Source organism: Hemiscyllium ocellatum, chromosome 43, assembly GCF_020745735.1.
Source record: "Hemiscyllium ocellatum isolate sHemOce1 chromosome 43, sHemOce1.pat.X.cur, whole genome shotgun sequence".
NCBI classification, from domain to species: Eukaryota; Metazoa; Chordata; class Chondrichthyes; order Orectolobiformes; family Hemiscylliidae; genus Hemiscyllium; species Hemiscyllium ocellatum.
The window spans coordinates 35226316-35253573 of NC_083443.1; the positions used below are offsets into that span (position 1 = coordinate 35226316).

The following is a 27258-nucleotide window of genomic DNA, read 5'->3' on the forward strand; positions in this document are numbered from 1 at the left end:
AAAAGGTTACAAGAGATAGGATTTATCATTATCTAGAAAGGAACAAGTTGATAAAGAAGAGTCAATGCAGTTTTGCGAAAAGTAAGTCATGCCTCACAAATCTTACTGAGTTCTTTGAGATGGTGAGGGTAAAGTGGTTGATGTGGTGTATATGGATTTCAGTAAGGCGTTCAATAAGGTTCCCCATGGTAAGCAATTGCACAAAATATGGAGGCATGGGATTGAGGGTGATTTAACAGTTTGGATCAGAAATTGGCTCGCTGAAAGAAGACAGAGGGAGGTGGTTGATGGGAAATATTCATTCTGGAGTTCAATTACTAGTGGTGTACTGCAAGGATCTGTTTTGGGTCCTCAGTTGTTTGTTATTTATATGAATGACCTGGATGAGGGCGTAGAAGGGTGGGTTAATAAATTTGTGGATGACACTAAGGTCGGTGAAGTTGTAGATAGTGATGAAGGATGTTGCAGGTTACAGAGGGACATAAATAAGCTGCAGAACTGGGCAGAGAGGTGGTAAATGGAGTTTAATGCAGAACAGTGTGAGGTGATTCATTTTGGAAGGAGTAACAGGAATAAAGAGTACTGGGCAAATGGTAAGATGCTTGATAGTGTGGATGAGCAGAGAGATCTCAGTGTCCAGGTACACAGATCCCTGAAAGTTGCTAACCAGGTTGATGGGGTTGTTAAGAAGGCATACAGTGTGTTAGCTTTTATTGGTAGAGGGATCGAGTTTTGGAACCATGAGGCCATGCTGCAGCTGTACAATGTGCGGCTGCACTTGGAGTATTGCGTAGAGAAGGATTTGGAAGCTTTGGAAAGGGTTCAGAGGAGATTTACTAGGATGCTGCCATATTAGTATGGAGGGAAGGTTTTAATAGGAAAGGCTGAGGGAGTTTTCATTAGAGAGAAGATTGAGAGGCATTGAGATTGAGACATATAAGATAATCAGAGGGTTAGATAGGGTGGACAGTGAGAGCCTTTTCCTTGGATGGCGATGGCTTGCACGAGGGGTCATAGTTTTAAACTGAGGGGTGATAGATATAGGACAGATGTCAGAGGTAGTTGCTTTATTTAGAGAGTAGTAGGGGCATGGATCGCACTGTTTTCAACAGTAATAGACTCACCAACTTTACCGACATTTAAATGGTAATTGGATAGGCACATGGATGAAAATGTAATAGTGTAGGTTAGATGGGCTTTAGATTGGTTCCACAGGTTGGCACAACATCGAAGCCAAAGAGCTTGTACTGCACTTTAATGTTCTATGGATCAATGGAGTATGATCATTGCAGATCAAACACTTCAATACCTTTTCCAAGCCCCACCCACCATAACCCTGTACCTCATTGGTAATCAGAAATCTCTCTATCTCTAATCATTGCACTCTCAAAGACAGAGCCTTCAGAGCCCTCTGTGGGAGAAAAATCCAAACATTCACCACTCTCTCCCCATCGCAGACCATGTTATTGCCCTGATGTTTAAACTGTGCCCCTGGCTCTAGACTCTTCAGCCAGTATCTCCCCTGTGTATTATTATGAAGATGTGAGTGTATTGTACCTTTAGGAGAGTTAAAAGCTAGCAGAACTACCTGAAATCACCAAGTGTTCTGAACAAGATACAATGGAACATGTGCTCCAGCTACTGGGGTAGCTAGGGTAGCTGGTTGCCTAGAGACAAAAACAGCTTCAAATTAGGCCAATCAGTTTAAATTATACCCCAAAAATATCAAATTCCAATCAAGTTTGAATTTAGTACATTGACAACCTTAAAAGCCAATGATATAATATGATGCTTTGGAAGTATAAGATGAGGGAAAATTGAACAGTTAGGAGGAGAACTGCCAAACCATCAGCATCTGCAGACTGGCCAGAGAATAGCTACCTTTATCAATCAGTGACCTGTGAAACAGAAATCCCCAGGAAAAAGAAAAGAATATCGAGGAAGAGAAGATTTTACATCTGGCTGGTTTTGAAAACTTGAATTTTTGGTAAATCTTAATCGGGGTTTTTATTGGACTAGTATTGCAGAAGGAAAAGGTAAAAGATAGGTTAGAGGAAGGAGTTGTAAATAATTGTTAGTTAATTATTTTCTGTTATACTTTAAGAAATAAAGTTGTTAATTTTTACTTCGAATAGCTCCGGGCCTCTTGAATTTTCACACATTGCAGCATGGGATAAACCTTTTCTGTGCTGCCGGTTTAAATTAAGCAGAGGGGTTTACCCCATGTTGTAAAACTATCCCTATAAATAATTAGTAACTTTCATTGAAATCACCTCTTATTCTTGGAAACCATAAAGGATGCAGACCCAGTTTGTCTAATCTCTCTCCATTGGACAGTCCCACCATCCTGGGGCAAGTCAAGTGTACCTTCACTGCACTCCATCTGTGGTAATAATTTCTTCCCTCAGACAAGGAGACCAAACTTGCACATAGTACTCTAGGTTTATCTGAACCAAGCTCCTAAACAATTGAAACAAGACTTCATTACTCCTGTACTCACATCCTCTGTGGTAAAGGCTAACATTCTATTAGCCTTCCTAATACCTTGCTGCACCTGCATCTTAACATTCAGTGATGTATCAACAAGGACACCCAGGTCACTTTGTACATCTGTATTTTCCAACCTCTTGTCATTTGTATGAAGATCATTTCAATCACTGTCATTCCTGTAGATCAGAAACTTCACTCCCTTGCAGCTCTATTACTAATTCCTCTCATGTGATGGCTATTCCCCCCTGACTAACAAGGTGAACACTGCCTCTGCAGTTCGATCAAACTAAAACCAGGTGTGCTTCCAAGTACATCAAGCCCCCATGTAAAGTAAGAATGTTAACCTTTCCAGAAGGTTATTTTTACTTTCAGGAAGTGACAAAATAAGGCCTTACTCTAATACAGAATGGAAAATGCAGTGGGTTGGATGAAACAATGTTTATGTTGCTAGCCAGTGATCCTGTTGTGTAAGGGTCTTAGCACCCTGGAGTAATTCTGCAATGATGCAAGGGAGTGCACATCCACTGAGCATAAATAACATAGTGTGAGCAGAGTTAGAACCGTGTTACTTTGAAAGCTCAGCCTGAAGCTAGTTCTTGACATTTTCTTCTCCTTGACCAGTCTCTGTGGAGACTTCAAACCTACATGAGAGAAGATGGCAGCAGTAATGAGATACACCATTTATAAACAGTGACAGCAGTGAGAATCTGAGAAAGAGATCTGAGATTGTCAGATGAATAGAGCATTTCAAAAAACAAACAATTTTTCAAGAAACTGTTGATACAGTTTTAAGACCAGTTGAAAGCAGAAAAAAGAGCTGAGAGCCTGTGTGAAAGCTGGGTGGAAGGGTGGGGGAGCTGGGAGGAGGATGCAGGGATACTTAAGTGTGATTGGGACAGGCTGAGGGAGTGGGTAAATACATGGCAGGTACAGTTTAATGTGGATCAATGTGACGTTATTCACTTTAGGAGCAAAACCAGGAAGGCAGATGATTGTCTGGATGGCTATACATTGAGAATATGCAATCACACGTGGGTGTTCTTGTACACCAGTCACTGTAAATAAGCATATAGGTGCAGCAGTCTGGATTAGAGTGGTGCTGGAAAAACACAGCAGGTTAGGCAGCATCCAAGGAATAGGAAAATCGACGTTTCGGGCAAAAGCCCTTCATCAGGAATACCTCCACCCTGGAGGCTTCCTGCCTTTATTCCTGATGAATGGCTTTTGCCCGAAACTTCGATTTTCATGCTCCTCGGATGCTGCCTGACCTGCTGTGCTTTTCCAGCACCACTCTAATCCAAACTCTCGTTTCCAGCATCTGCAGTCCTCGTTTTTACCATATAGGTGCAGCAGGCAGTAAAGAGAGCAAATGGTATGTTGGTCTTCATACTGAAAGGATTCAAGTTCAAGAGCAAGGATGTCTTGCTGCAATTGTACAGGGCCACGGTGGGACGACACCTGGAATATTGTGTGCAGTTTTTGTTTCCTTACCTGAAGAAGGACATTCTTGTGTGACAGGATTTGGCAGAGGTCTGTGCTGACTACTCAACTTCTTATAATTTATATTGATGCCCTAATGAAGGGATTGAAGGTTAAATTTGTAGATGACATGCAGATAAGTTGGACATTATGTTCTGATTGTGATGTAGCTAGGCTGATAGGTGAGCAATTCGGCAAAACCTGGCAGATGAGGTGTATTTTGGGAAAATGTGAAGTTGTCCACTTTGGCAGAAGAATAAAAAGGCAGAGTATTACTGAAATGGAAAATGCTTGAATTCTGCAGTGCAGAAGGATCTAGGTGTTCTGGTGTATGAATCTTAAAAGGTTAGTTTGCAGATGCAGCACGTAATCTGGGAAGGATAATGGGATGTTAACTCTTAAGAGAGGCTTTTCATAAGATTCTTCAATAAATCAATATTTAATCAATGCCACAGCAATGCTTCAATTTCAATCCTGTGGGCATTAGTTTAACTTCTCCAATGTAGTTCCTCTCCATAACATTCTGAGCACTTAATATTTTAAGGAGATATTAAAATATTGCTGATTAAAATGCTAATAGTGGGCATTAATAATTATTTCCCTGTTACCAGCATCATGTGGTTCCCCAACAGGCAGAACCAAGGATTAGATAGTCTTTGAAAAGGGTCCCAAATGTAAGATGCACACATGAAATGCAGCATGTATTTAAGAGAACAGTTTACAGAATTTTTTGTACATCTGAGATAAATGTCAGACGAAAGTAAATTCTGTAGAGATGTTCCCGACTGTGCCTTGTTTACTAACACTCAGGCTGAAGCTGTTGTGGAGCTGAGAGCCAGCCTCAGATCAATAACTGCAGTATCGCATTGCAGCCTGCGATACCACGTTGAAACTGCCCTGGCCTGAGTGGAACTCTGAGAAGATCTGCTTCTTGCTGGTACATTTACATTGAATCGAGAGAGTGAGGAACTGGTCAGGACTGCCCACACTTGAGGCAGCTCTACTCTTACACATTCCCAGGAGGTCTGACTTCATGTCAGTCAGCCTCAGAATATGACTCCGGAGTTATATTGTCAGATCTGTGCAGCTGAGGAACAAGATGGAGCCAAATGCACAGTGAAGGGGAGAGTCCTGACAGACTAACTCTTTCCCACTGAAGAGGATTCACCATCCCCCAGTATTTGACGCTTCATAAAGTTTCGGTATCACAAATATTAAAGCATTTATAGGAAGACTATGAATAATTGACTTTAATTTAATAAGAATCTATTGCACTGTTCTAATTAGCAACATTTCAACAACTTTGTAAATGTGGGGCTATCGGAATATTTGATATCATGAGACATTGTATGAATTCTTGATGAACACAGCCTCAGAAACATTCCCCATGGGGCAACTCATCTGTTCCAAATCATTCTGACTCTCATTAAATCTTTTTCTTTCTTACACTTCTGCAAAAACAAACCATCAACTGACCTCCACCAAGCATGTTCCAATATCAGTGAGGGATGTCAGTACTGGGAATGGACACCTGTTCCAATTCCCTCTCAGTGTCAGCAGCATACATTTCCAGGTCAGGGATATCTCACCACTTCAAACTAATCCAACAAGTTATGGTAAAGTCATCGTAGTGTGACCAGATGATAGAGCTGTTCTCACATTCAGAAGACAACGAGTGTGGGTTTAACCTGAAGGTCACTGCACCACAGACAAGAGATTGAGAAGGACATTAACTCATGGTAACCTCAGCCAGGCTAGGAACTGAACCCATGGTGTTGGTGTCACTCTGGATTGGGAGCTAGCTATCCAGCTAACTGAACTATCTGACCCCAGTTAAGGAGTAGCAGCTAAACAAAGGGTACATTTCTGAGCATACACTCCAGGGTATCAACTAATGAGATGGAGGTAAAGACTTGCAGACAGTTCAGAGAGAGCTTTCAAAACAATAGGATAGCCTGGCTGGCTGATTAAACCATCTCAGCCCAATAATGTGTCTGGTCAAAGTGAGGAGCTCCGAAATGTTTACCTGATTAATACATGCCTCGTCCAACAAGAAAGATCATTTCTTTCTATTCAGGGAAATGAAGTGGGTCATGAGATTTGCAGCAGAACAACGGAGAAACTGTGGTGAACCTTAAAGATCTCTCAGATAGATAGGGGAGGCAATGGCATTCTGATGCAGCCACTCAACCAGAAACCCAGAGGCCTAGCATTCAGCATCAAATGCCCCTGTGACCTGAGTACAGGGACAGCATGGATCGGTTTCCTCTGTTCCGTCTCCTTGTAATGGACCATGGTGGTAGTGTCTGTACCTCTGAGACAAGAGACCCAGGTTCAAGTCCGACCTGTTCCAACGATGTGTCATAAAATCTCTGAACAGCCAGATTAGAAAATATGAAATATCCTTGCAGCTCATGGCAGAATTTATATTTAATTAAAATAAAATATTAATCGGGCTGTATGTTGACGCAGTGGTTAGCATTGCTGTCTCACATCAATAGGGCCCCACGTTTGAATCCTGACTGACTGTGTGGAGTTTGCACATTCTCCCCGTGTCTATGTGGGTTTCCTCAGGGTGCTCCAGTTTCCTCCCACAGTCCAAAGTGCAGGTTAGGTGAATTGGCCTTCCAAATTGCCCATAGTATTCAGGAATGGGTTAGCCATGGGAAATGCTGCGGGTACCGGGATACGATAGGGTAGGGGTGGGTCTGGGTGAGATGCTGTTTGGAGGGTTGGTATGGACTTGACAGGCCAAATGGCCTGCTTCCACACTGTAGGGATTCTATAATGGTGACAAAGAAGCTGTCATTGATTATTGTAAAAACCCATCTTTGTTACCAGTGTCTTTTTGAGAATGTCTTTACCTGGGCCTAACTGACATGTGACTCCAAACTGTCCTCTGAAATGTGTGAGTAAGCCATTCAGTTCAGGGGCAATTAGGAATGAGCTACTAACACTGGTCTTGTTCCCATATCACCATGAAGGGAAAAGAAAAGAGATATTTTGTCCAATTCTGGTCTCTACATTTCAGAAAGGATGTGAAAGTATTGGAGAAGTTTTATCTAAATAATTACAAGAAATGTTGTGGACAATGAGAAATTTCAATCATATGGTTATGTTGGAAACATTGAAACTGTTCCACTTCAAGAAGATTGCAAATGGATTTGGCTGTGGTTTCAAAATCATAGGGGCTCTGGATAGAGTAGCTGGAGAGAAACTGTTCCTGTTGGCGGAGGGATCAAGAACCATGTAAATTTAAAGTCACTGACAAAATAAACAGTGACATGAAGAAAAACTATTTGTGCAGTTCCTGGGTAGATTAAACTGCCTGAGAGTGTGGCAGAGGTCAATTCAATTCTGGCTTTCAAAAAGGATCATTATCAAAAGAAAAAAGGTTTGCAGGGTTGGGGAAAAAAGCCAGCTGATATGGGACAAGCTGATCTGCACTTGTACAGACACAGAGGCTGAATAGCCTTATCCCATATTATAAACATTCTCTGAAATGATGATTACAACACAGACTCAACATGAAATGGAAAGGATTTTGAATAATCAAAGATCAGAATTACAGTCCAAGTTAGCGAGAAGGAAGGTCAATAATGGGGAAACATGAAACTTGAATTGGACTCGATGCTGAAGCCTATCTGCCCATCAGACAAAACATTGCTGCATAGCAGAACAGAAGGTCAGGGATAACTAGTGAGATCAAAATTATACCAAACCTTGAATAGGAGTGTGACAAAACTGAGTGAATAAAAAAAACTGTAATGATAATTACAAGTAAGTGCAGTATGCAGATGAAAAATGAACGAATATGAAAAGGTCAGTGGATAACATAGAAGAAATAAAAAAGAAACACTGAGGGATCATGGGTACATCAATAAAGAAAGATTAGGGAGAAGAACAACCAAATCACAAATGGGTTATTGTGTGCAGTTTGTTCATCTCATTATTGCACAGACATTAAAGTCAATGCTGGGCAAATGCACCATAATAACAACATGTATAGAAAGCTAGAGTTCTGGAAGAACTGAAACGCAGCAGGAATCTGCAGAACTGCAGCTGAGAAGAGGAGAGAGGTAATGGGGGTATTGAATAAGGAAGACCACTTCTTTGGTTGGGGTGTCATTGATGAAGGATAATCAATTTAAATCAATCACAGAGAGAACTGAGAGCAGTGGATGGGAAATAAATCTCTCTGAAGAGTTCATTGTAACATCAAATGATTTAGAGAAGGGAATATTTGAAACTGAAATCATTGTAGCTTTTCAAAGATAGGCAGATCAAACTCAGAGCAGAAGAAGACAGAGACGTACAGAAATTGGGAGGTGGTTGGATTAGCTTTGATTATTCTGTGAAATAGTTCAGATACAATTCACTAAATGGTCCTTGAGCTGACTGGTTTCATACAAACCTGAAGTTAGCCTCTGTGACACATCTTAATGATCTATCCACTGAGATGGTCAAATTAATAGTTTCAGAGAATGAGAGAACTATAAGATAAGATTCCTTATTATAAAGTAACACACTCAAGGAACTATAGAATGTTTATGACACTGGTTACACCAGCTTTCTTCACTCACCTTCATGAAATATGATTCTGATTTAATCCTTACATACAATTACTTCCATATTGTAAGATCATACCTAAAACCTTCACATAATTTAAAAATCACTTGTTGTTACATAGCTTTCAATCAGATTATATGGTGTCCCACAAGGACTAGGAAGGCAGTTGAGGTGATGGGGATGGGAGCACGAGAAGAGAGAGAAAGATTCTATGGTTCACAGACAGTACAAAGGGATAGCAGCTTCATAAAGAGACACAATGGCCTGCATCCAAGAGTTTTCATGGAAGTGGCTGCAGAGATAGTGTCAGCGTTGGTCAAAATATTCCAGAACTAAAATTAGACAAAGAACTGAGGACGCTGGAAATCTGGAACAAAAACCGAAGTTGCCGGAGAAACTCAGGAGATCTGGCAGAATCTGTGAGGAGTGAGATTGAAGGGTCACTGGACCTGAGATATTACCTCTTGCTTTCTCCCCACAGATGCTGCCAGACCTGCTGTGTTTCACCAGCAATTTCTGTTTTTATATTCCAGAACTCATTGGATTCTGGGAGTGTTCCAATGAATTGGAAAACTGCTAATATGGTGCCCCTGTTCACAAAGGGAGGGGATCAGACAGCAGGAAACCAGCAGTAAGTTAGTTCAATATCTGTCACTGGGAAAGTGCTAGACTCTATTATTGAGACAAGATACTTTGAAAACTTTAACGCAATCAACTCTGTCAACAAGATTTTGTGAAAAAAATTATGCTTGACAAATTTGTTAGATCATAAGACCATAAGATATAGGAGCATAAGTAGGCCATTCGGCCTATTGAATCTGCTCTTCCAATCAATCATGGCTGATATTTCTCAACCCTATTCCCCTGTTTTCTCCCCATGACCTTTGATCCCCTTACTAATCACGAACCTATCTATCTCTATCTTAAGTACACTCAAAGACTTGGCCTCCACAGCCTTCTGCAGCCATGAGTCCCACAGATTCATCACCCTCTGGCTGAAGGAATTCCTCTTCATCTCAGTTTGGAAGGGTTGGAGTTTTTTTGAAGAGATCACAAGTTGATAAAGGCAAAACAGTAGGAGTGTATTTCCAGAAGATATTTGACAAGGTACGACATAAAAAGGGTTGTTGCACAAGATACAGGCTCATAGTAATGGGGACAATGTATTAGCATGGATTGAGGATTGGTTAATACACAGAGAGTCGGGTGGATACCATTAGGATCATTCCTAGGGCTTCAGTTATTTACGATCTCTATTAGCGACTTGGAAGAAGGGGGCAGACTGTAATGTGTCCAAATTCACTGATGATAGAAGAAAGGTGAAAGGCAAGGTTATGATGAGGACATTCGGAATGTGGAAATGGATGAAGACAGATTGAGTGAGTAGCTAAAAACGTGGCAGACACAGTTTAATCCAAGAAAGTATTGAGGTCATGCAGTTTGTAAAAAGAATCAAAAGACTGAACATTATTTAAATGGTGAGAAACTCAAAACTCATAGAGGGATCCAGCGTTCCTGTGCCTGAAACACACACAGTTAGTGAGGAAGTGGAGCACGTAATTAAGCAGACAAATGAAATTTTAAGATCATAAGACATATGAAATTAGTCCATTCAGTCCATCCAATTTGCTCTATCATTCAATCATGGCTGATAAGTTTCTCAACCACAATCTCCTACTTTCTCCCTGTAACCTTTGACCTTCTTGACAATCAGGAACCTATCTATCTTAGTGCTAAATATACTCAGTGACCTGGCCTCCACAGCCCTCTGTGGCAGTGAACCCCACAGATTCCCCACTCGCTGGCTGAAGACGTTTCTCCTTATCTCCTTTCTAAAAGGTCTTCCCTTTACTCTAAGGCTGTGCCCTCGGGTCCTAATCTCTCCTACCAATGGAAGCATCTTCCCAACATCTTCTCTGTCCAGGCAATTTAGTATTCTGTAAGTTTCAATTAGGTTCCCCCTCATCCTTCTAAACTCCATTCAGCATAGTCCCAGAGTCCTCAAATTTTCCTCATATGTTAAGCTTTTCATTCCAGGGACCATCCTCGTGAACCTCCTCTGAACACGTACATCCAGAGCCAGTACATCCTCCCTGAGAAATGGGGCCCAAAACTGCACACAATCCTCCAAATGTGGTCTGACCAGAGCCTTATAGAGATACATCTCTGCTTTTATATTCAAGTCCTCTCCAATTATATTGCATTCGTCTTCCTACGTGCTGACTCAGCCTGCAAGTTTATCTTGAGAGACTGCTGGAGTGTTGATTTGAAAAACAGGAAAGTTTTGTTTCAACTGTGTAGGGAGTTGGTGAGGCTGCGCCTGGAGTAGTCTGTGTAGAGTTTTCATCCCCTTGTTGAAAAACAATGTCCTGAAATTGGAGGTGGTTTCACCAGGCTGAGTCCTAAGATGAAGGGGTTGCCTTATCATGAGCAGATAAATGGGTTAGGTCCTTATTCATTAGAGTTTAGAAAAATGAGGGGTGATCTTATTGAAACACATGAGATTCTAACGGAGCTTTGACAGGGCAGGTGTTGAGAAATTGTTTCCACCAATGCGGGAGTCTGACACCGAGGGTCATAGACACAGAGTAAGGGGATGAGTTGAGAGTGTGTTGCTGGAAAAACACAGCAGGTCAGGTAGCATCCGAGGAGCAGGAGAATCGACGCTTCAGATGAAGGGCTTTTGCCCGAAGTGTTGACTCTCCTGCTCCTCGGATGCTGCCTGACCTGCTGTGCTTTTCCAGCACCACACCCTCGACTCTGATCTCCAGCATCTGCAGTCCTCACTTTCACCACAGAAGGGGACACTCATCTAAAACTGAGATGCAAAGGAGTGTAGTGAATTTCTGAGATAGTCTGCCTCAGAGGCTCATGGAGGCTAGATCACTGAAAATATTCAAACAGGAGGCCGATTGATTTTTTGAAATGTCAATGAGCTGAGCACAATGATGAATTGGTATGAAAGAGGAGTTGACGCCTGGGGCAAAGTCACCATGGCCTTACAGAATGGTGGGGAAGGCTGAGGGGCTGAATGGCCTATTCTTGCTCCTATTTCATATGTTTCTGTAATCACGATGCACCAACTGTTCTCATGGCAGACACATTTAACTGCATGCACTAGTGTCGAGCAACTGTGGGATACGCCACCCTCCACCACTCCAGCTACGGGAATCCTGTCTGTCCATCGGATCCACTTTCCAAGGTCATTTCCCCTCTAACCCTTCATCCTGGCCTCTTAAACCCATCCCCCTCACTCTAATACTTCCTTCACTGTCATCTACAACACAATAACCCAGATTACCCAAGCATAGCCTCCATTAGCTCCTTCTGTGGACTCTGTGTGCAGTTCCAGCACTGGCCACTGCTTGAGTCTGGTACTGATGGAATGAAGGAGCTGCAGGTCACCTAATGGGTCTCTATGATGGGACATTCTCTCCTGATGTGGACAGAGGTCTTGGCTTCAGCCAATTAACAGCCTGCCAAATGTTAATCAGCCAAAGGGCATTCAATATTAGCAGGGGTCATTTCCAATAATCCATCTGGTATTGGGCTGGAGCCATTTGAAAGCTCCTGCAGGGAGACAGTGATCATGACACGTTCCTATTTGTACAAAAGGAGTGTACACGTGCTAATCATGTGAGAGCCCAGCAATGATTTGTGAAGTTCTTGTCTATTGTGGGCAGCACAGTGGCACAGTGGTTAGCACTGCTGCCTCACAGCTCCAGATACCCGGGTTCAATTCCCGCCTCAGGCGACTCTCTGTGTGGAGTTTGCACATTCTCCCTGTTTCCTCTGGGTGCTCTGTTTGGCTCCCGCAGTCCAAGAAATGTGCAGGTTAGGTGAATTGGCCACACTAAATTGTCCGTAGTGTTAGGTGAAGGAGTAAATGTAGGGGAATGCGTCTGTGTAGGTGCGCTTCAGCGGGTCGGTGTGGACTTGTTGGGCCGAAGGGCCTGTTTCCACACTGTAAGTAATCTAATCTAATCTCAGACATCGTCATCGCAAGATGAAAAATCCACCTTTTCAGATTCTAAAGGATGTGAAATGTACCAACAGAAATGGCTGTGACATTTTCATGGGATAGGGCCTGATCATCTGAACTATGAACATGAAATGTGTCAGATTGGTCTTCCTCATTGCTGCTATGGAAACATCAATATTGGCCCCATTCCCTGAGGAAATCTCTGCAGGGAACACAGACAATCACCTTTCTTCCATTGCACTTCCCTTGCCTCCTGGTCTGTGATTATTTCCAGCTAATTATGGTCTCCCCAGTTTATGGAGCTCCTGTGGAGTCTGGAGATTGAAATTTGTTGAATTGTCTGACTACACTGTAATCACAGGAGCAAGAGTGCTAATGTCCCTGGTAAAGATCACAATGGGCACGCTTTTCCTTTTGTAAAGTGTGGGGGTGGCTGTGTGAGCTGGTAACTCTGGCCTCCCCCCAGCCCAAAATGGGACTGTACTAAACCAATCAGGTGACAGCCAACTGATTAGGAGGGTATGGCAAGTGTCTGTTTTTGGGAGAATCCAGTCGTGAGAAGGTGTGTGTTCTTCTTATTCTGGTCATGGGTTTGGACCATGGGGAAGGGAAGGGGAGGGGTAGGGGAATGGGGTGTAAGGGCAAGAGTTGACTTTCAGACATGATTTTCATAAAACCCCAACCTACCGTCTATGTCTTGCCTCCCAATCTGGGGCTAATGATCCTGCAGGTGTTCTCCTGGTATCACATTCTCTGGGGTGGCAGATGATAGGGGGTGTGGTCAGATCTGGTCTTTACGTGACCATTAGTTGACCGCTTAAAGGCCTTAATTAGTGGTCACCCATGGACCTCTTTACCCTGAACCTGACTGGGGGCTAGTATCTCTGTACTGCCCAATTAAATCTCAATCTCACTCCCACCGGACCGGGTTAAAACTGTGCCCAATATGGTGATAACCAACAACTCTCCCCAATTCCTACTTGCTGCTCAATCCCTCTCCTTTCAAAAACATTGTGGAGGTTTTATCAACATAACTCCATGCAGCTGGAACACTGGTACAAACCTTAGTATTTAATTTCAGAGTCATGAACTGAGAATGATAAGGGACAGCTTTGGAAATGTCAAAATTGGGAGAATTTGAGGGAGTCACACTGGCACGCCACGTGCCCAGAGACTCTGACAAACTGTGTTGGGGCTGTGGAATAATCCTCACTGCCTTCAGTACAAACTGCCTCAGATTTTAACTTTCATATTTACATGAGCCTGGAAAATCAAATTGTGAAAATTTACACAAAACAGATTTGTGATCATTCTCAGTGTTAATATGGCACCGATTCCATGGCTCTCCATTGTTTTAGATTTGGTGCTGAATATAGTCGTGTTGTTCTAACCATCTTGGGGAGTTAGTTGGAAGGTGAATAAATGTAAATGCTTGAGTTTGGTGGTTTATCCCACACAGACCTCAATCCTGGAAAAACAGAGACTCCCTCTGCATCAGCTCGTGCACACAGATCAATAACTCTGAAAACAAGGCATTGATCTTAACAAGAAGGGAAGCAATGGTTTTAAAATATAAAAACACAAAGTGGAAAAGTTCATTTTAACCTGCAAAGAAAAAATGTAAGAGTAAAGAGTAGCATCTTAAAGTGATTACACAGGAGAGTTTGCTCCCCTCTGGGTCAGAACATTGTGAGATCAAATCCCACAGAAGAATCTTCAGCATGTGTCAGTGCAGCACTGGGGAGTGCCACACTGCCAGCAAAGGCAAAGATCCAACCCCATGGTTTGGGGAAGATGGCTAAGAAATTTGGTCGACTTGACCAACATTCCTCTCTCAACATAAACCATCAACAGCTATTCCCCTCCTTACTGTCTATGGATTCTTGCTAATGTAAGTTAACTACCAAGAATGTTTGTGCACTAACAAAGAACAAAGAAAGTTTACATGCCAGGAACAGGCCCTTCGGCCCTCCAAGCCTGAGCTGATCCAAATCCACTGTCTAAACCTGTAACCCATTTCCTAAGCATCTGTATCCCTCTGCTCCCCACTTACTCGTGCATCTGTCCAGACACATCTTAAATGAATCTACCGTGCCTGCCTCTACTACCTCTGCTGGTAACGTGTTCCAAATGCCAACCACTCTCTGTGTAAAGTACTTGCCTCTCACCTTGAAAGCGTTATTGAATAACCTCTCGTTATTGAATCCTTCACCCTGGGGAAAAGCTCATCTCTATCTACCCTGTCTATATCCTTCATGATTTTGTAAACCTCAATCAGGCCCCCCCTCAATCTCCTTTTTCTAATGAAAACAAACCTAACCTACTCAACCTCTCTTCATAGCTAGCACTTTCTGTACCAGGCACCATCCTCGTAAACCTTCTCTGCACCCTCTCCAAAGCGTCCACATCCTTTTGGTAATGTGGCGACCAGAACTGTACACAGTATTCTAAATGCGGCTGAACCAATGTCTTGTATAATTTTAACATGTCCTGCCAGCTCTTCTACTCAATACCTCAACCGATGAAGGCAACCATACCATATGCCTTCTTGGCCATTATATCCACCTGTACAGCCACCTTCAGGATACAATACACCTGAACTCGCAGATCGCTCTACTCAGCAACTTTTCCCAAGGCTCTTCCGTTTACTGTATAATTCACTCTAGAATTAGACTTCCCAAAATGCATCACCTCACATTTGCTCGGATTGAACTCCATCTGCCACTTCTCCGCCCAGCTCTCCAGTCTGTCTATATTCTCCTGTATTCTCTGACAGTCCCTTATGCTTTCTGCTACTCCACCAATCTTTGTGTCATTGCAAACTTGCTGATCATACCAACAGTGCCCTCTTCCAGATCATTTATGTAGATCACAAACAACAGTGGCCCCAGCACTGACCCCTGTGGGACACCACCGGCCAATATGTTGCCATTTATTGACACTATTCAAATAGAACAACGAGTAAAAGTGACAATGAAGAGAACCTTTTTCACACAACAAGTGATGAGGGTCTGGAACACACGTGACAGTGAGGTGGAGGCAGGTTCAGTTGAGATACTCAAAGTGGAATGAGACAATTATCTGAAAGGGGTCAAGGTGTAGGGTCATGGAGAGTTGGCAGGAGAATGGCACTCAGTCAGGTGCTGATTCCAAGGGGCCAGCACAGAGCTAATGACTTGAATGGCTTTCTTCTGCACTGCTGCAATTCTGTGATTCTATAAGGTTGTTGTTAAAACAGGAACAGATTTCAACAATAAAATTAAAACAAAAATGCAGAAATGACAAGCAGGCAAAGCAATGTGAAGAAGTAAAGTGTTCATTAAGACAATATTCGGAGGAGACACCTCTCCCAGAGGTCCTGGTTTTTAAATTACAATTCTCACTGACAGCCTGTCATAATGATGACCTGACCTCTCCAGAGAGCAATTAACAGATTAGGTGAATTGACGCCCAACAAGTGGCCACTTACAGCTGTGTACACACTGCAAGAGATGATATCTGACTGACAGACTGGATGACTGACAGACTGTGAAAAGCCTTCTTAATTAAAAAGATGCCAGCTCTGCCTCACAGTTCAGATCCCGATGCTATAACAGTATTGTGCAGGAACTGGTTATGAGTCGGCACCACTGACCATCACCTTTATCAAGGTGAACACTGTGTTTGTTGAGACAAAGATGTTTGTGGTGAAAATGTGAAAGACTGTGTCAGCGAAAGCAGCCAGTGACAACATGAAACACTCTGCACTTCAGCCACTGTCTCAGTTGTCATGTTTAGGATGTGGGTGTCACTGGATGGGCCACCACTTATTTCCCGCCCCTTGTTTTCCAGGAAAATTGTCCGGTACAAATTAAAATACTGATGCTTTTTGCCAGACCAGACAGCATTTTAAAAAATTAGACTCATAAGCTGTGATTGCTTCTCGCAACATCAGCCAAAATTGTCCCTTGAGAAAGTGGGGTTGAGCTGCCTTCTTGAACCACTGCAGTCCATGTGCTATTGGTTGACCTACAAAGCCCTTAAGGAGGATTCCAGCGACAATGAAGGAACGGTACAATGGGAGATGATGGGGTCAGCAACAAGCCATGGTGAAACAAGTTAAAATGACAGCAACATCACTGGCCTCCTGATCAATCAGTCATGGTTCAATGTAGCAGGATAACCTGTCATTCACATCCATCTGTGAGTCGGTCTTCTCACTCTGTAGTTGGAAATGAACTGATTAACACATTTGTCCACAGTTAACTCCTGCTGCTTGGATATATATTTCATCAATGCCAAATTCTGACTCACCAGCTCTGGATTATTTTGTCAAGGGGACATAGCGACACATGAACTAGGAGCAGCAGTAGGCCATTCAGCCCTTCAGCCTGTGCTGCCATTTCGTAAGATCATGGCTGATCTGATTACTCCACAATCCTGTCACTTCCAATAACCTTTCACCCCTTTGCTTAACATAAATCTATTTATCATGGCCTGAAAAATATTCAAAGATCCTCTTTACACTTTTTGGTTTAAGGAAGAGAGTTCCAAGACTCATAACCATTTGTTAAAGAAAAATTGCCATCTTTGTGTTAAAGAGACTCTTGTTCTAAATTCTTCCACAAGAGGAAACATTGTTTCCGCACTCCTCACGATCTAATGTGTTTTAATCAAGTTGCCTATTAGTCCAGTGAATACAAGCCCAGACTGTCCAACCTTTCCTCATAAGGCAACACACTCATTCCAGTCTAATAAACCTCTCGTGAACTGCTTCCGATGTGTTTACATCCTCCCTTAGTGAGGAGAATAATACTGTAGAGAGAAATTAAAGGGAGGTGGAAGAATTATAGAGAAGTTTTAACTCCGTTAACTGGAACATGAACTAGGATGGTGATTGTGTAAAAGACAGAGAGGAGCAGGAAATCCTGAAGAGTGTTAAGGAGAATATCCTACAGCCTTGTTTCTCTAGCCCAACAACAAAGGACGCTCTGGGAGATCTAGTTGTTAAGAATAAGGTGGACCAAATAGATCAAGTATTTGTAGGAGAACATTTTAGAGACAGTGGTTATTATATCACAGTGTGAGTCTGGAAAAATACAAAGGATAATACAGATTAAAACTAATTAACTGGGAAGACACCAGCTTCATTAGGGTGAAATGGATCTGGGCTGAATAAAGTAGAGTCAAAGTTTGGCAGGAAAAACTGTCGCTGAACAATGGGCTCCTTGCAAACAAGAAATATTCCAAACACAGTCAAGGTATAGTCCCATTAATGGAGAGGCCAGAGGAATAAGGGTAGAACTCCCTGGATGATAAAAGAGAGGGATGTTAAAGCAAAGAAGACAAGGTGTGCTCATGATGGATGTGAAACCAATAACACGACCAACAACCCAGCTGAGTATAGATGGTTTTTGGCTGAAATGAGAAAGCAAATTAAAAAAAAGCAAAGCGAGAATATGAGAAGACACTGATAGCTAATGTGATAGGGGACCTCCAAAGTCTTTAATGAGCATATAAATAATGACCTGGAACCTCTGATGACAATTGGTATGGATCCAAATGATGGTAATCCTGTCAGAAAACACCCACTTAGCTCTCCAGGTTTTTAATTGGCTGGATTGTGGGGTCTAGACAGTTCTGAATGCATACGTTATGGGCTCTATCTCGGCCTCAGCACAGCACAGGGAGGGAGATGTTGCCATATCCTTCATTATGCTGGAGGAGCAGCAAATACCCCATGCAACAACACTATCGAGAATAATATCGCCTAGTGGGGGTTTATGACATTAAATTATTTCTCTGTTCCTTTTAAACATTGAATATTTTGTTCATTGATTAATTTTAAGTGTGAAGGCTTTTTGCACTTTTTAAAGATTTTATGTCATTGTCATAGAATCATAGAGAAATTACAGCATGCAAATAGACTCTTCGATCACTCATCCATGCCAACCAGGTATCCTAAATTGATCCAGTCCTGTTTGCCAGTACTTGGCTCATATCCCACTCAACCCTTCCTATTCATATACCTATCCAGAGGCCTTTTAAATGCCGTAACTATACCAGCCTCCACCACATCCCCTGGCAGCTCATTGCATACACACACCACCCTCTGCATGAACACATTGCCCCTTAGGTCCCTTTTAAACTTTTCTCCTCTCACCCTAAACCTATGCCCTCTAGTTCTAGACCCCAACCCAGGGAAAAGACCTTGTCTATTTACTCTATCCATGCTCCTCATGATTTTATAAACCTCTGTTATTTAATAATTTTAATTGTAATTAGTTTTAGTAAATTATTTTGACATTTACTGTTATCTAATGATTTTAAAAATTTATTCACAGAATGGGTGCATCACTGGTCAGGCCAGCATTTATTGCCCATCCCTAACTGTTCCAAGGGCAGGTAAGAGCTGAAAATGTGTTGCTGGAAAAGCGCAGCAGGTCAGGCAGCATCCAAAGAGCAGGAGAATCGACGTTTCGGGCATGAGCCCTTCCTGAAGAAGGGCTCATGTCGAAATGTCGATTCTCCTGCTCTTTGGATGCTGCCTGATCTGCTGTGCTTTTCCAGCAACACATTTTCAGCTCTGATCTCCAGCATCTGCAGTCCTCACTTTCTCCTACAAGGGCAGGTAAGAGTCAACCACATTGATGTGGGTCTGGAGTGACATGTAGACCAGACCAGGTAAGGATGGCAGTTTCCGTCTTAAAACGGCATTAGTGAACCAGATGGGTTCTTCCAACAATCGACAATGGCCATCGCTAGAGTCTTAATTCCAGATTTTTGTTGAAGTCAAACTTCATCATTTGCCATGGTGGGATTCAAATCCAGTCCCCAGAACATTACCTGAGTCTCTGGATTAACTGTCCACCGATAATACCACTAGGTCATTGTCTCCCCCGAGAAAATGAGTAGAAGGTGAGTGAGTGGGTAAGGGCAGGGCCTGCAGTGATAGAGTCATAGAGTCATAGAGTCATAGAGTCATAGAGCTGCACAGCATGGAAACAGACCCTTTGGTCCAACCCGTCCATGCTGACCAGATATCCCAACCCAATCTAGTCCCACCTGCCAGCACCCGGCCCATATCCCTCCAAACCCTTCCTATTCATATACCCATCCAAATGCCTCTTAAATGTTGCAATTGGACCAGCCTCCACCACTTCCTCTGGCAGCTCATTCCACACATGCACCTTCCTCTGTATGCCCCTTAGGTTTCTTTGATTTCTTTCCCCTCTCACCCTAAACCTATGCCCTCTAATGACACCAAAATTGGAGGTGTAGTGGACAGCGAAGAGGGTTACCTCAGATTACAACAGGATCTGGACCAGATGGGCTGAGAAGTGGCAGATGGAGTTTAATTCAGATAAATGCGAGGTGCTGCATTTTGTGAAAGCAAATCTTAGCAGGACTTATACATTTCATGGTAAGGTCCTAGGGAGTGTTGCTGAACAAAGAGGCCTTGGAGTGCAGGTTCATAGCTCCTTGAAAGTGGAGTCGCAGATAGTTAGGATAGTGAAGGCGGCATTTGGTATGCTTTCCTTTATTGGTCAGAGTATTGAGTACAGGAGTTGGGAGGTCATGTTGCAGCTGTACAGGACATTGGTTAGGCCACTGTTGGAATATTGTGTGCAATTCTGGTCTCCTTCCTATCGGAAAGATGTTGTGAAACTTGAAAGTATTCAGAAAAGATTTACAAGAATGCTGCCAGGGTTGGAGGATTTGGGCTATAGGGAGAGGCTGAACAGGCTGGGGCTGTTTTCCCTGGAGTGTCAGAGGCTGAGGGGTGACCTTATAGAGGTTTACAAAATCATGAGGGGCATGGATAGGATAAATAGACAAAGTATTTTCCCTGGGATTCGGGGAGTCCAGAACTAAAAGGGACAAACCTATATTCCGGAGGCGGCTCAGGTTGTGGGGCACAGGCTCCCGCGGGAAGTACAGGCTGACACTCTTGTTTATATCTGTCAGCCAGGGCTCCTAATTAGACCAGATTAACAGCCCCAATCAGGGAACTCTTATTCTATGAGGTCCACCTGCCTGACCTTGTTATAATCACTACAAAGTGAATGGGCTACTCCTGCTTCTAGTCATAGCTCCAAAAACACACACACACTGTCATTGACCAACAGCTCGACTCCGTTTGGTCTATCCAAGAGGTTATTGATCTTTATTTGAGACATTTCCTGCCCTGATGAGATTGAAATGCACAAAGATGAATCTTAATTAACTCAACCGGGTATGAAATGCAGTTAGCTGAATGCTTTCCTCATCGAAAGCTGCTTGCTGGGATTCCAGCTTTCTGTCAAGGACAGAAAAGATTTGCCCATTCAGCATTTTCTGTCTAATGTCTCCAGTTGCTAGCGTTCAGCAGTGCCCCTCCATTTACTTTTAAATCCTCGGTATTGATGCGTGTATAAATCCAAGTGAATTTTCTTTTAGTCAACGCTAAATGGAGTAGGATGAAAAAGCTACAAATTGAGGATAAGTCTGCTCTCTTATTTCCCAACTGCTCCACTTAAATTCTACTGTGACCACCTCGATAGATCCTACTGCATGTGTACACAGTAATCACATTTAAACTGCCTGGGCATCTTGCCTTCTCAAAATTTGATAACATATTTCTCTGCCTCTATTGCAAACAAATCAAAGCTCAATTTATCCGTTCCCTTACATACTCTGCAATGTTGCTGAATCCTAACTCTGCAGTACATACACCTAAAACAGTTCCTGGAAATACAATTACAAACTAGAATTTAATAGAAAATGGATCACCCAACAATAATCCTTGGCCCTATAAACATATGCTCAAAAATATTTTGAGTCATATCTCCTTTATCTCCTTTTCTTCAACATTGGCTTCTTCAACCTTTCCTCAGACTCCAAAGTCTCAGTCTCAGCCCCAGTTCCATTCTCCTTTCTGTAATGCTCCCAGTTCTGGGATATCCTTTCCGGAACACAGTAACTGGAATGGAGAGCAGAGGTCCATTATCACTGGCCAGGACCCAGGGGATGAGCTGTGCTAGTGTTTTGTGCAGATTTGTCATTTCCTTGGATCTGTGCCTTTGGTGTACTCCCTGTATACATCCCAGCAGCTCTCTGCATTGTGTTTCTGATTTAAACAATAAACATGATGTTTGGTGAGGGACAGAGGTCAAAGGGTGAATTTGAATTACAGCAAAATTCTTAGTGAATAATTTACAAAGTGAATTTGGTCAGATAACTTGATAAAATGGCCTTCAATGCAATATTTAAGTTAACAAAGGGTTATATGACCTGAGGACTAGATACAGAATTATCAAAAAATTCTGTCAAATAGAATTTAGGACAATTTAATACTTTCACAGAACCTCAAATATCATAATCAAATGGTGCAAGTCATGTGATTTTTCTATCTGCCTGTTTGACACACAACTAAACTGTTTTTTGGTGTTGAATGCAGATTTACCATCAACAATACCGCAAGAAGGTGGGTCAGGTATCTCTGCAAGTTGCTTGATCTTGGCATCCATTCTAAATGTCAATTTTGTGAAGGTTTTTAAATTCCCTGAGTGGGCTTGTAAATTCAACAATACTGAAGGCATGTTGTGTTTGAACTGAATACAGGTCCACCAGTTTAATATTTGCACATCCCATTTTGACTTACACCTTTACTGTGCATTGGTCTCCAGTTAAATATGAGTATAATGGTATGGCTCATCAATCCTGATGCTGTTAAAACAAATCAATGCTTTCCCAAAGGTTCTTCTCTGATTCTAAGGGGCAAATTCTAACCTCACTAATTGAGTACGAAACAAGCATTGTGGAAATTGTGGCTGAAAATAGAAACCACCTCAAGTATAATTCAAAACTGAACATGTTGTTTGTGAAACTAGTTTTACATCCCAATATTCAAACATTGCTCTAAGACTCTTTGGAAAACAGCCCATTTACATTACTGAGCACAGCCAATGGAGCAATAAACTCCATATCCCGTTGTCACAAGAATCTACACTCTGCCACAGACGGAAATTGCATGTCAATCTAACACGGTCACTGAGAGGCGAAAGAAGACGCTATCTGTTCTGAAATTCTCTTCTATAATTCCTCTCTCTCCTGCAGGGAGTTCTAGATGGTGGGAAATGGTCCAGAATATAAAGGGGGAGGATGAGAGATGGACAGGAAACTGTTCTCAAGCTCTGCCAATGCTGTTTTGCAGGTAGCCTCTTGGTGAAATGTGTATGTGGGACTGACAGTAGGGGTGTAGCTTAGTAGATAGTAGGATAGTAGACAATAGTTCTATCTTAGGTAAGTCTTTGCACTCACTTGTATCTCCCTCCTAACTCCATACCCAAGTTCCTGCAGCTTGCTGGATTATCCTGACAACACACACGGTACCATGAACATTTGATACCATTATCGTACCCTCTGTTGTCACTGACCAGACAACTTTATAAAGGAACTTGCATTTATGAAACACGTTAAAATGCCTTTCACAAGCACACCTCAAAGCATATTAGCTTCAATGAATTGTTTTTCAATGGAGTGTTTAATTGGTGAACAGTGCAGCCATGTTGTATACTGTCAGATTTAACATGAAGGACCAGTGAATCAGATTCTGATGTAGTCACTCGAGAACTACTATGGTGCTCTTTGAATGGTGCCACAGCTGAGCTGAACCTTCATGTTGAAACAGCCTGCCTTCTCCTCACAAGGATGATGTCTCCAACATCGCAGCATTCCCTCAGTGCGACACTGACAAAGGTTCAAAATCCAATCCTACACTGGGGCTTGACCCCACACATTTTGACTTAGAAACCAGAAAGCAGAGGTATGTAAATTATTGGTTACCAAGGAGATTAAAGATTATTGGGATATCAGGGATTATCAGGAAATTAAGGATGGCAACAAATGCTGCCGATGAACAACAGCTACGTCCCACATGTGAATTACAAAGAAATATAGGAATGTGGGGTTGAGGTTAAAATTAGAATGGCAGTGATCTTAACGACTGGCACAGCAGGCTTGAAGGGCTGAGTGGTCTATGTGTGTGCCTTGTTCCATTTATATTGAACACGATAACCTTGCAGATACCGCAATGACCATTGCCGTTTCCAAATATTACAAAAAAAGTTAAAATTTCAGACCTGATTCTTTAACCATGTTACATTTACTTCTTCACACTCACCAATGTTTTGATATCCAAATTTATGAATTTGGGGAAAGATTAGGCCATTTGGCCCCTCAAGCCTGCTCTACCATCGACAAAGATCATGGCTGATCCGATTGTAACACAGAATCCACATTACCAATTACTCCTGATAACCTTTCACCCTTCCTTTCCTTCATTCGCTGCCTGAAAGAAACTGGAGGACCCTACTCCCTCTGTCTTTTCAGGAAGAGAGTTCTGGACCCACAATCCTCAGAGAAAAATGTTTGTGTTGTCTGTTTGAAATGGGTGATCCCTGGGTTTTGATCAGTAACTTCTGTTTCTAGATTCTCCGATGGAGGAATCATCCTGCCCACACCCCTCGACAGATCCCTTCAGGACCTTATCTGTTCAAATCAAGTCACCTCCGACTCTTCCAGAACTCCAGTGAACAATCTAACATGTCCTTCCTTCCTTCATCAGACAACTCACCCATTCCTGGTATTAGGTTGGTAAATATAGTCTGGGAAAAATACCAATCTGTGCTCAATAAAACTACTTAATTTGAAATGAATTGAGGGTCTGATCATCAAATGCTTGCGTATATTACTGATCAGTTAGAATCTTTCATTGAATAGTTAGCGTCAACATCATTTGAGCAATTTTTTGAACAATATCTAACATCAGGAATAAACAGCCACCACTTTAAATCCAGTCAAGTTAACCATTGAGATAAAATGGCTTAACTTTAAATAATCCGACATCTTCGATTATGCAAAAGCAACAGTTATATTCCAGCTGGTTTGCTTACAGGATAGAATATTAGCCAGGAAACTCGAGAAAGTAAATGAGGACACAGAGAACTGTTTCCCACTGTTAACAGCTTCATATTCAGAACCAGACACACCCCTTAGAAAGACACATTGAGTACATAATCCACTGACCTTGCAGCCTCCCTCCATTATTCTCTCTGATCATTATCATGACTCAAGTGTGTGGCATGATTGTTAAACTAAAATTATCCTCTTAACTGGGCACAGATTTGTCAGTTTCTGACAGTTATTCAAACAGAGCCTGAGTTCACAGGTTGATCCCTAAAGATTTCTGTGTGTGCTCTACAAAGGAATCCCTTCATCTAGCGCTCTTTAATCTAACTCAGGCAGCAGTTCCAATCCCTGGCTGTTGATAACCCTCTGCATTTAGACTCAGCAACAAAGACCTGGGTCAGCGTTCTCTAACAATTTACTGCTTACTCCATGACTCTCCGTGTAATTGGCCGGGATTGTGAACAAACCGAATCCTTGGGTTCCTCAGAATGGGAAGTGTAAAGGACTTTGCAGTTCTGCTCCCAGTCGGAGTGGGCCCTCCACCAGGGGCCACCGATCTTGTTGGACAGGCTGCCACTAGTCAGTGATGGTAAGGTACAATGATGAAGCCTCATTGGTTAAAAGGAGCAGCTCACAATAATGCAAATGATTTTGAGTGAGGAAAATGTTACTGAATCCAAATCAGGGTTCATGTTATGCACTGTCCCCCTCATGTCCCTCCCCCACATATCATTTCCCTTCCTTTAACTTTAGGACTTCATACTCTTAACACAGAAGCTAACGCAGCAAGAGCAGAGAGCAGAAACTAATTCAAACAGATGGTTAAAAAGTCAAATTACTCTCCCAGAGAGCTGGGCTGTGTGGTCGTACCATGGAATTGAACTCTATGACACAAAGTTCTGTATTTTTCAAAGAATAAACTGAAACTCTCTGTCTGAGTTATATTCCTTCCCGAACATTTGAACAGAGGTTTTTGATTCATTTATTGTACAATTGGGCCAAATGCTGGCAACCAAGATCTGATTGGATTAGGATATCTGGTCGGCAGGGATGAGTTGGACTGAAGGGTCTGATTCCATGCTGGACATCTCTATGACTGACTCTTCAGATCTCCTACTGTTTGACCAATCAATTTAGAGCATGGGCCTGATTTCAAATGTGAAATGGCAGGTTTTTAAATCATATTTGCAGAGACAGTAAACAGATATTTTCCAAAAGGATTGGTGATGGCAGAGTCTGCCAAAGATCTTTGAGGGGAGGGTTAAATGGATCCTTCATGGCACCAACTCAAAGCAACATCAGTCAAGATGTCAGCTCCTTCTCACCCTGACGCTCCACACTCTCATATGGAGCACTCTTACTGAATCAACACTTGGGGAGATACAGAATAATTAAGGTGAAATGTTAAATATTCCTAACAGGATGATTTCCAATTTATGATTAGTTTTTGTCAGTGCAGCAGAATCATTCGAAATGAACAAAGAAATATTTACTAAATTTGTGTTACAGTCTGACCAGACCTTGTAAAAGTTTCTGATGAATATTTTAAACACAAGTGTATGTGAGGAAGTGAATTTATATTATTCATGTCAGTGTTTAACATAAAACACAGAATGTTCAAAGTACAGATCTGATATTGAAGCGATTAAACTTTTAAAAGATTCTCCTATCTTTTTTTCATGAGCTGTAGAGTGAGCCTGACTATGTGCAAAGTAAGCTTTTAGCACTAAATCTGAGCCCTGGATTGGGTTTGACTTTAAGGGATTATCCAGATATCCATCCAAAGTGAGTGGTTTGATTGTTCAAAGTGTTAACATGCACCTGATATGAGGTTAGCCACCACCCCTACACACACTCACTCACCATAGTTACTGTCGTAGAAAACAATGAACTTTTGCCACCGAAGTTCGTTGACCAGTCGCAGCATGACATCGCCGATTCGGACAGGAGGTCTGGCGGGCAGAGTGTACTCCTGGAGCTCAGGATTACTGATGAGCTGGCAGGCGGTGCGAGGGGAGCCAGCATTGCTGCGTTGTACAAACAGGTGAGGAATGTGCATGGTATCTGTCAGCGACTGGAGAGCAGTGGCTGAGGGACAGCCAGTGGAGGAGACTAGGGCGAGAATTCCTTGAGTCATCAGGTCACAGGCTGAAAAAGAAAGCAAAAATGAACATTTTAGGGACAGGGACATTCATATTTGTAACAATGTTTATGAGATTACAGTAAATATTAAAAATCACACAACACCAGGTTATTGTCCAACAGGTTTATTTGGAAAGACTAGCTTTCAGAACATTACTCCTGGTTGTGACAACCACCTGGTGAAGGAGCAGCGCTCCAAAAGCTAGTGCTTCCCAATAAACCTGTTGGACTATAACCCGGTGTTGTGTGATTTTTAATATTGTACACCCCAGTGCAACACTGGCTCCTCCAACTCATGACAACAGTAAAGGTGGAGCTGGTCACAGGTCTCTGGCAGTGCCACTCTCAGCTCAGAAGAGAAACACCTTTGGTTTTTCTTTTCCCACTTATTCCAGACCAGATTAATAGCAAGAAATTACAGACTGCAGTTAATGATGAAAGTAGTTTGGAGAATCAGATCTTCATACTCTGCAAACTGCTTATAATTTAGTTATAATTGCAAGAGATTAATAACCTTACACAGGGACCGTTGGGAAAACTGCACATGAAAATTAAAATGTCACACTGGCAAACTAGCTTACAGCTAAAATAATATTGTACCGTATCGGCACAGAGAACATTGCTCTTTATCAAACCCCATGCTGACCCTGTCCTGGGAGTGTTTG

At 42.3% G+C, this 27258-nt stretch overlaps 1 protein-coding gene across 1 annotated transcript in view; it reads right to left on the reverse strand.

Moving 5' to 3' along the window:
- LOC132834997 (glutamate receptor ionotropic, delta-1-like) overlaps positions 1 to 27258 on the reverse strand; it is an 831861-nt gene that overhangs the window by 361939 nt on the left and 442664 nt on the right. The window contains exon 3 of the mRNA XM_060854217.1: positions 26315 to 26599. Coding sequence (XP_060710200.1) covers positions 26315 to 26599 — 285 coding nt within the window. The remainder of the gene's footprint in view (positions 1 to 26314; positions 26600 to 27258) is intronic.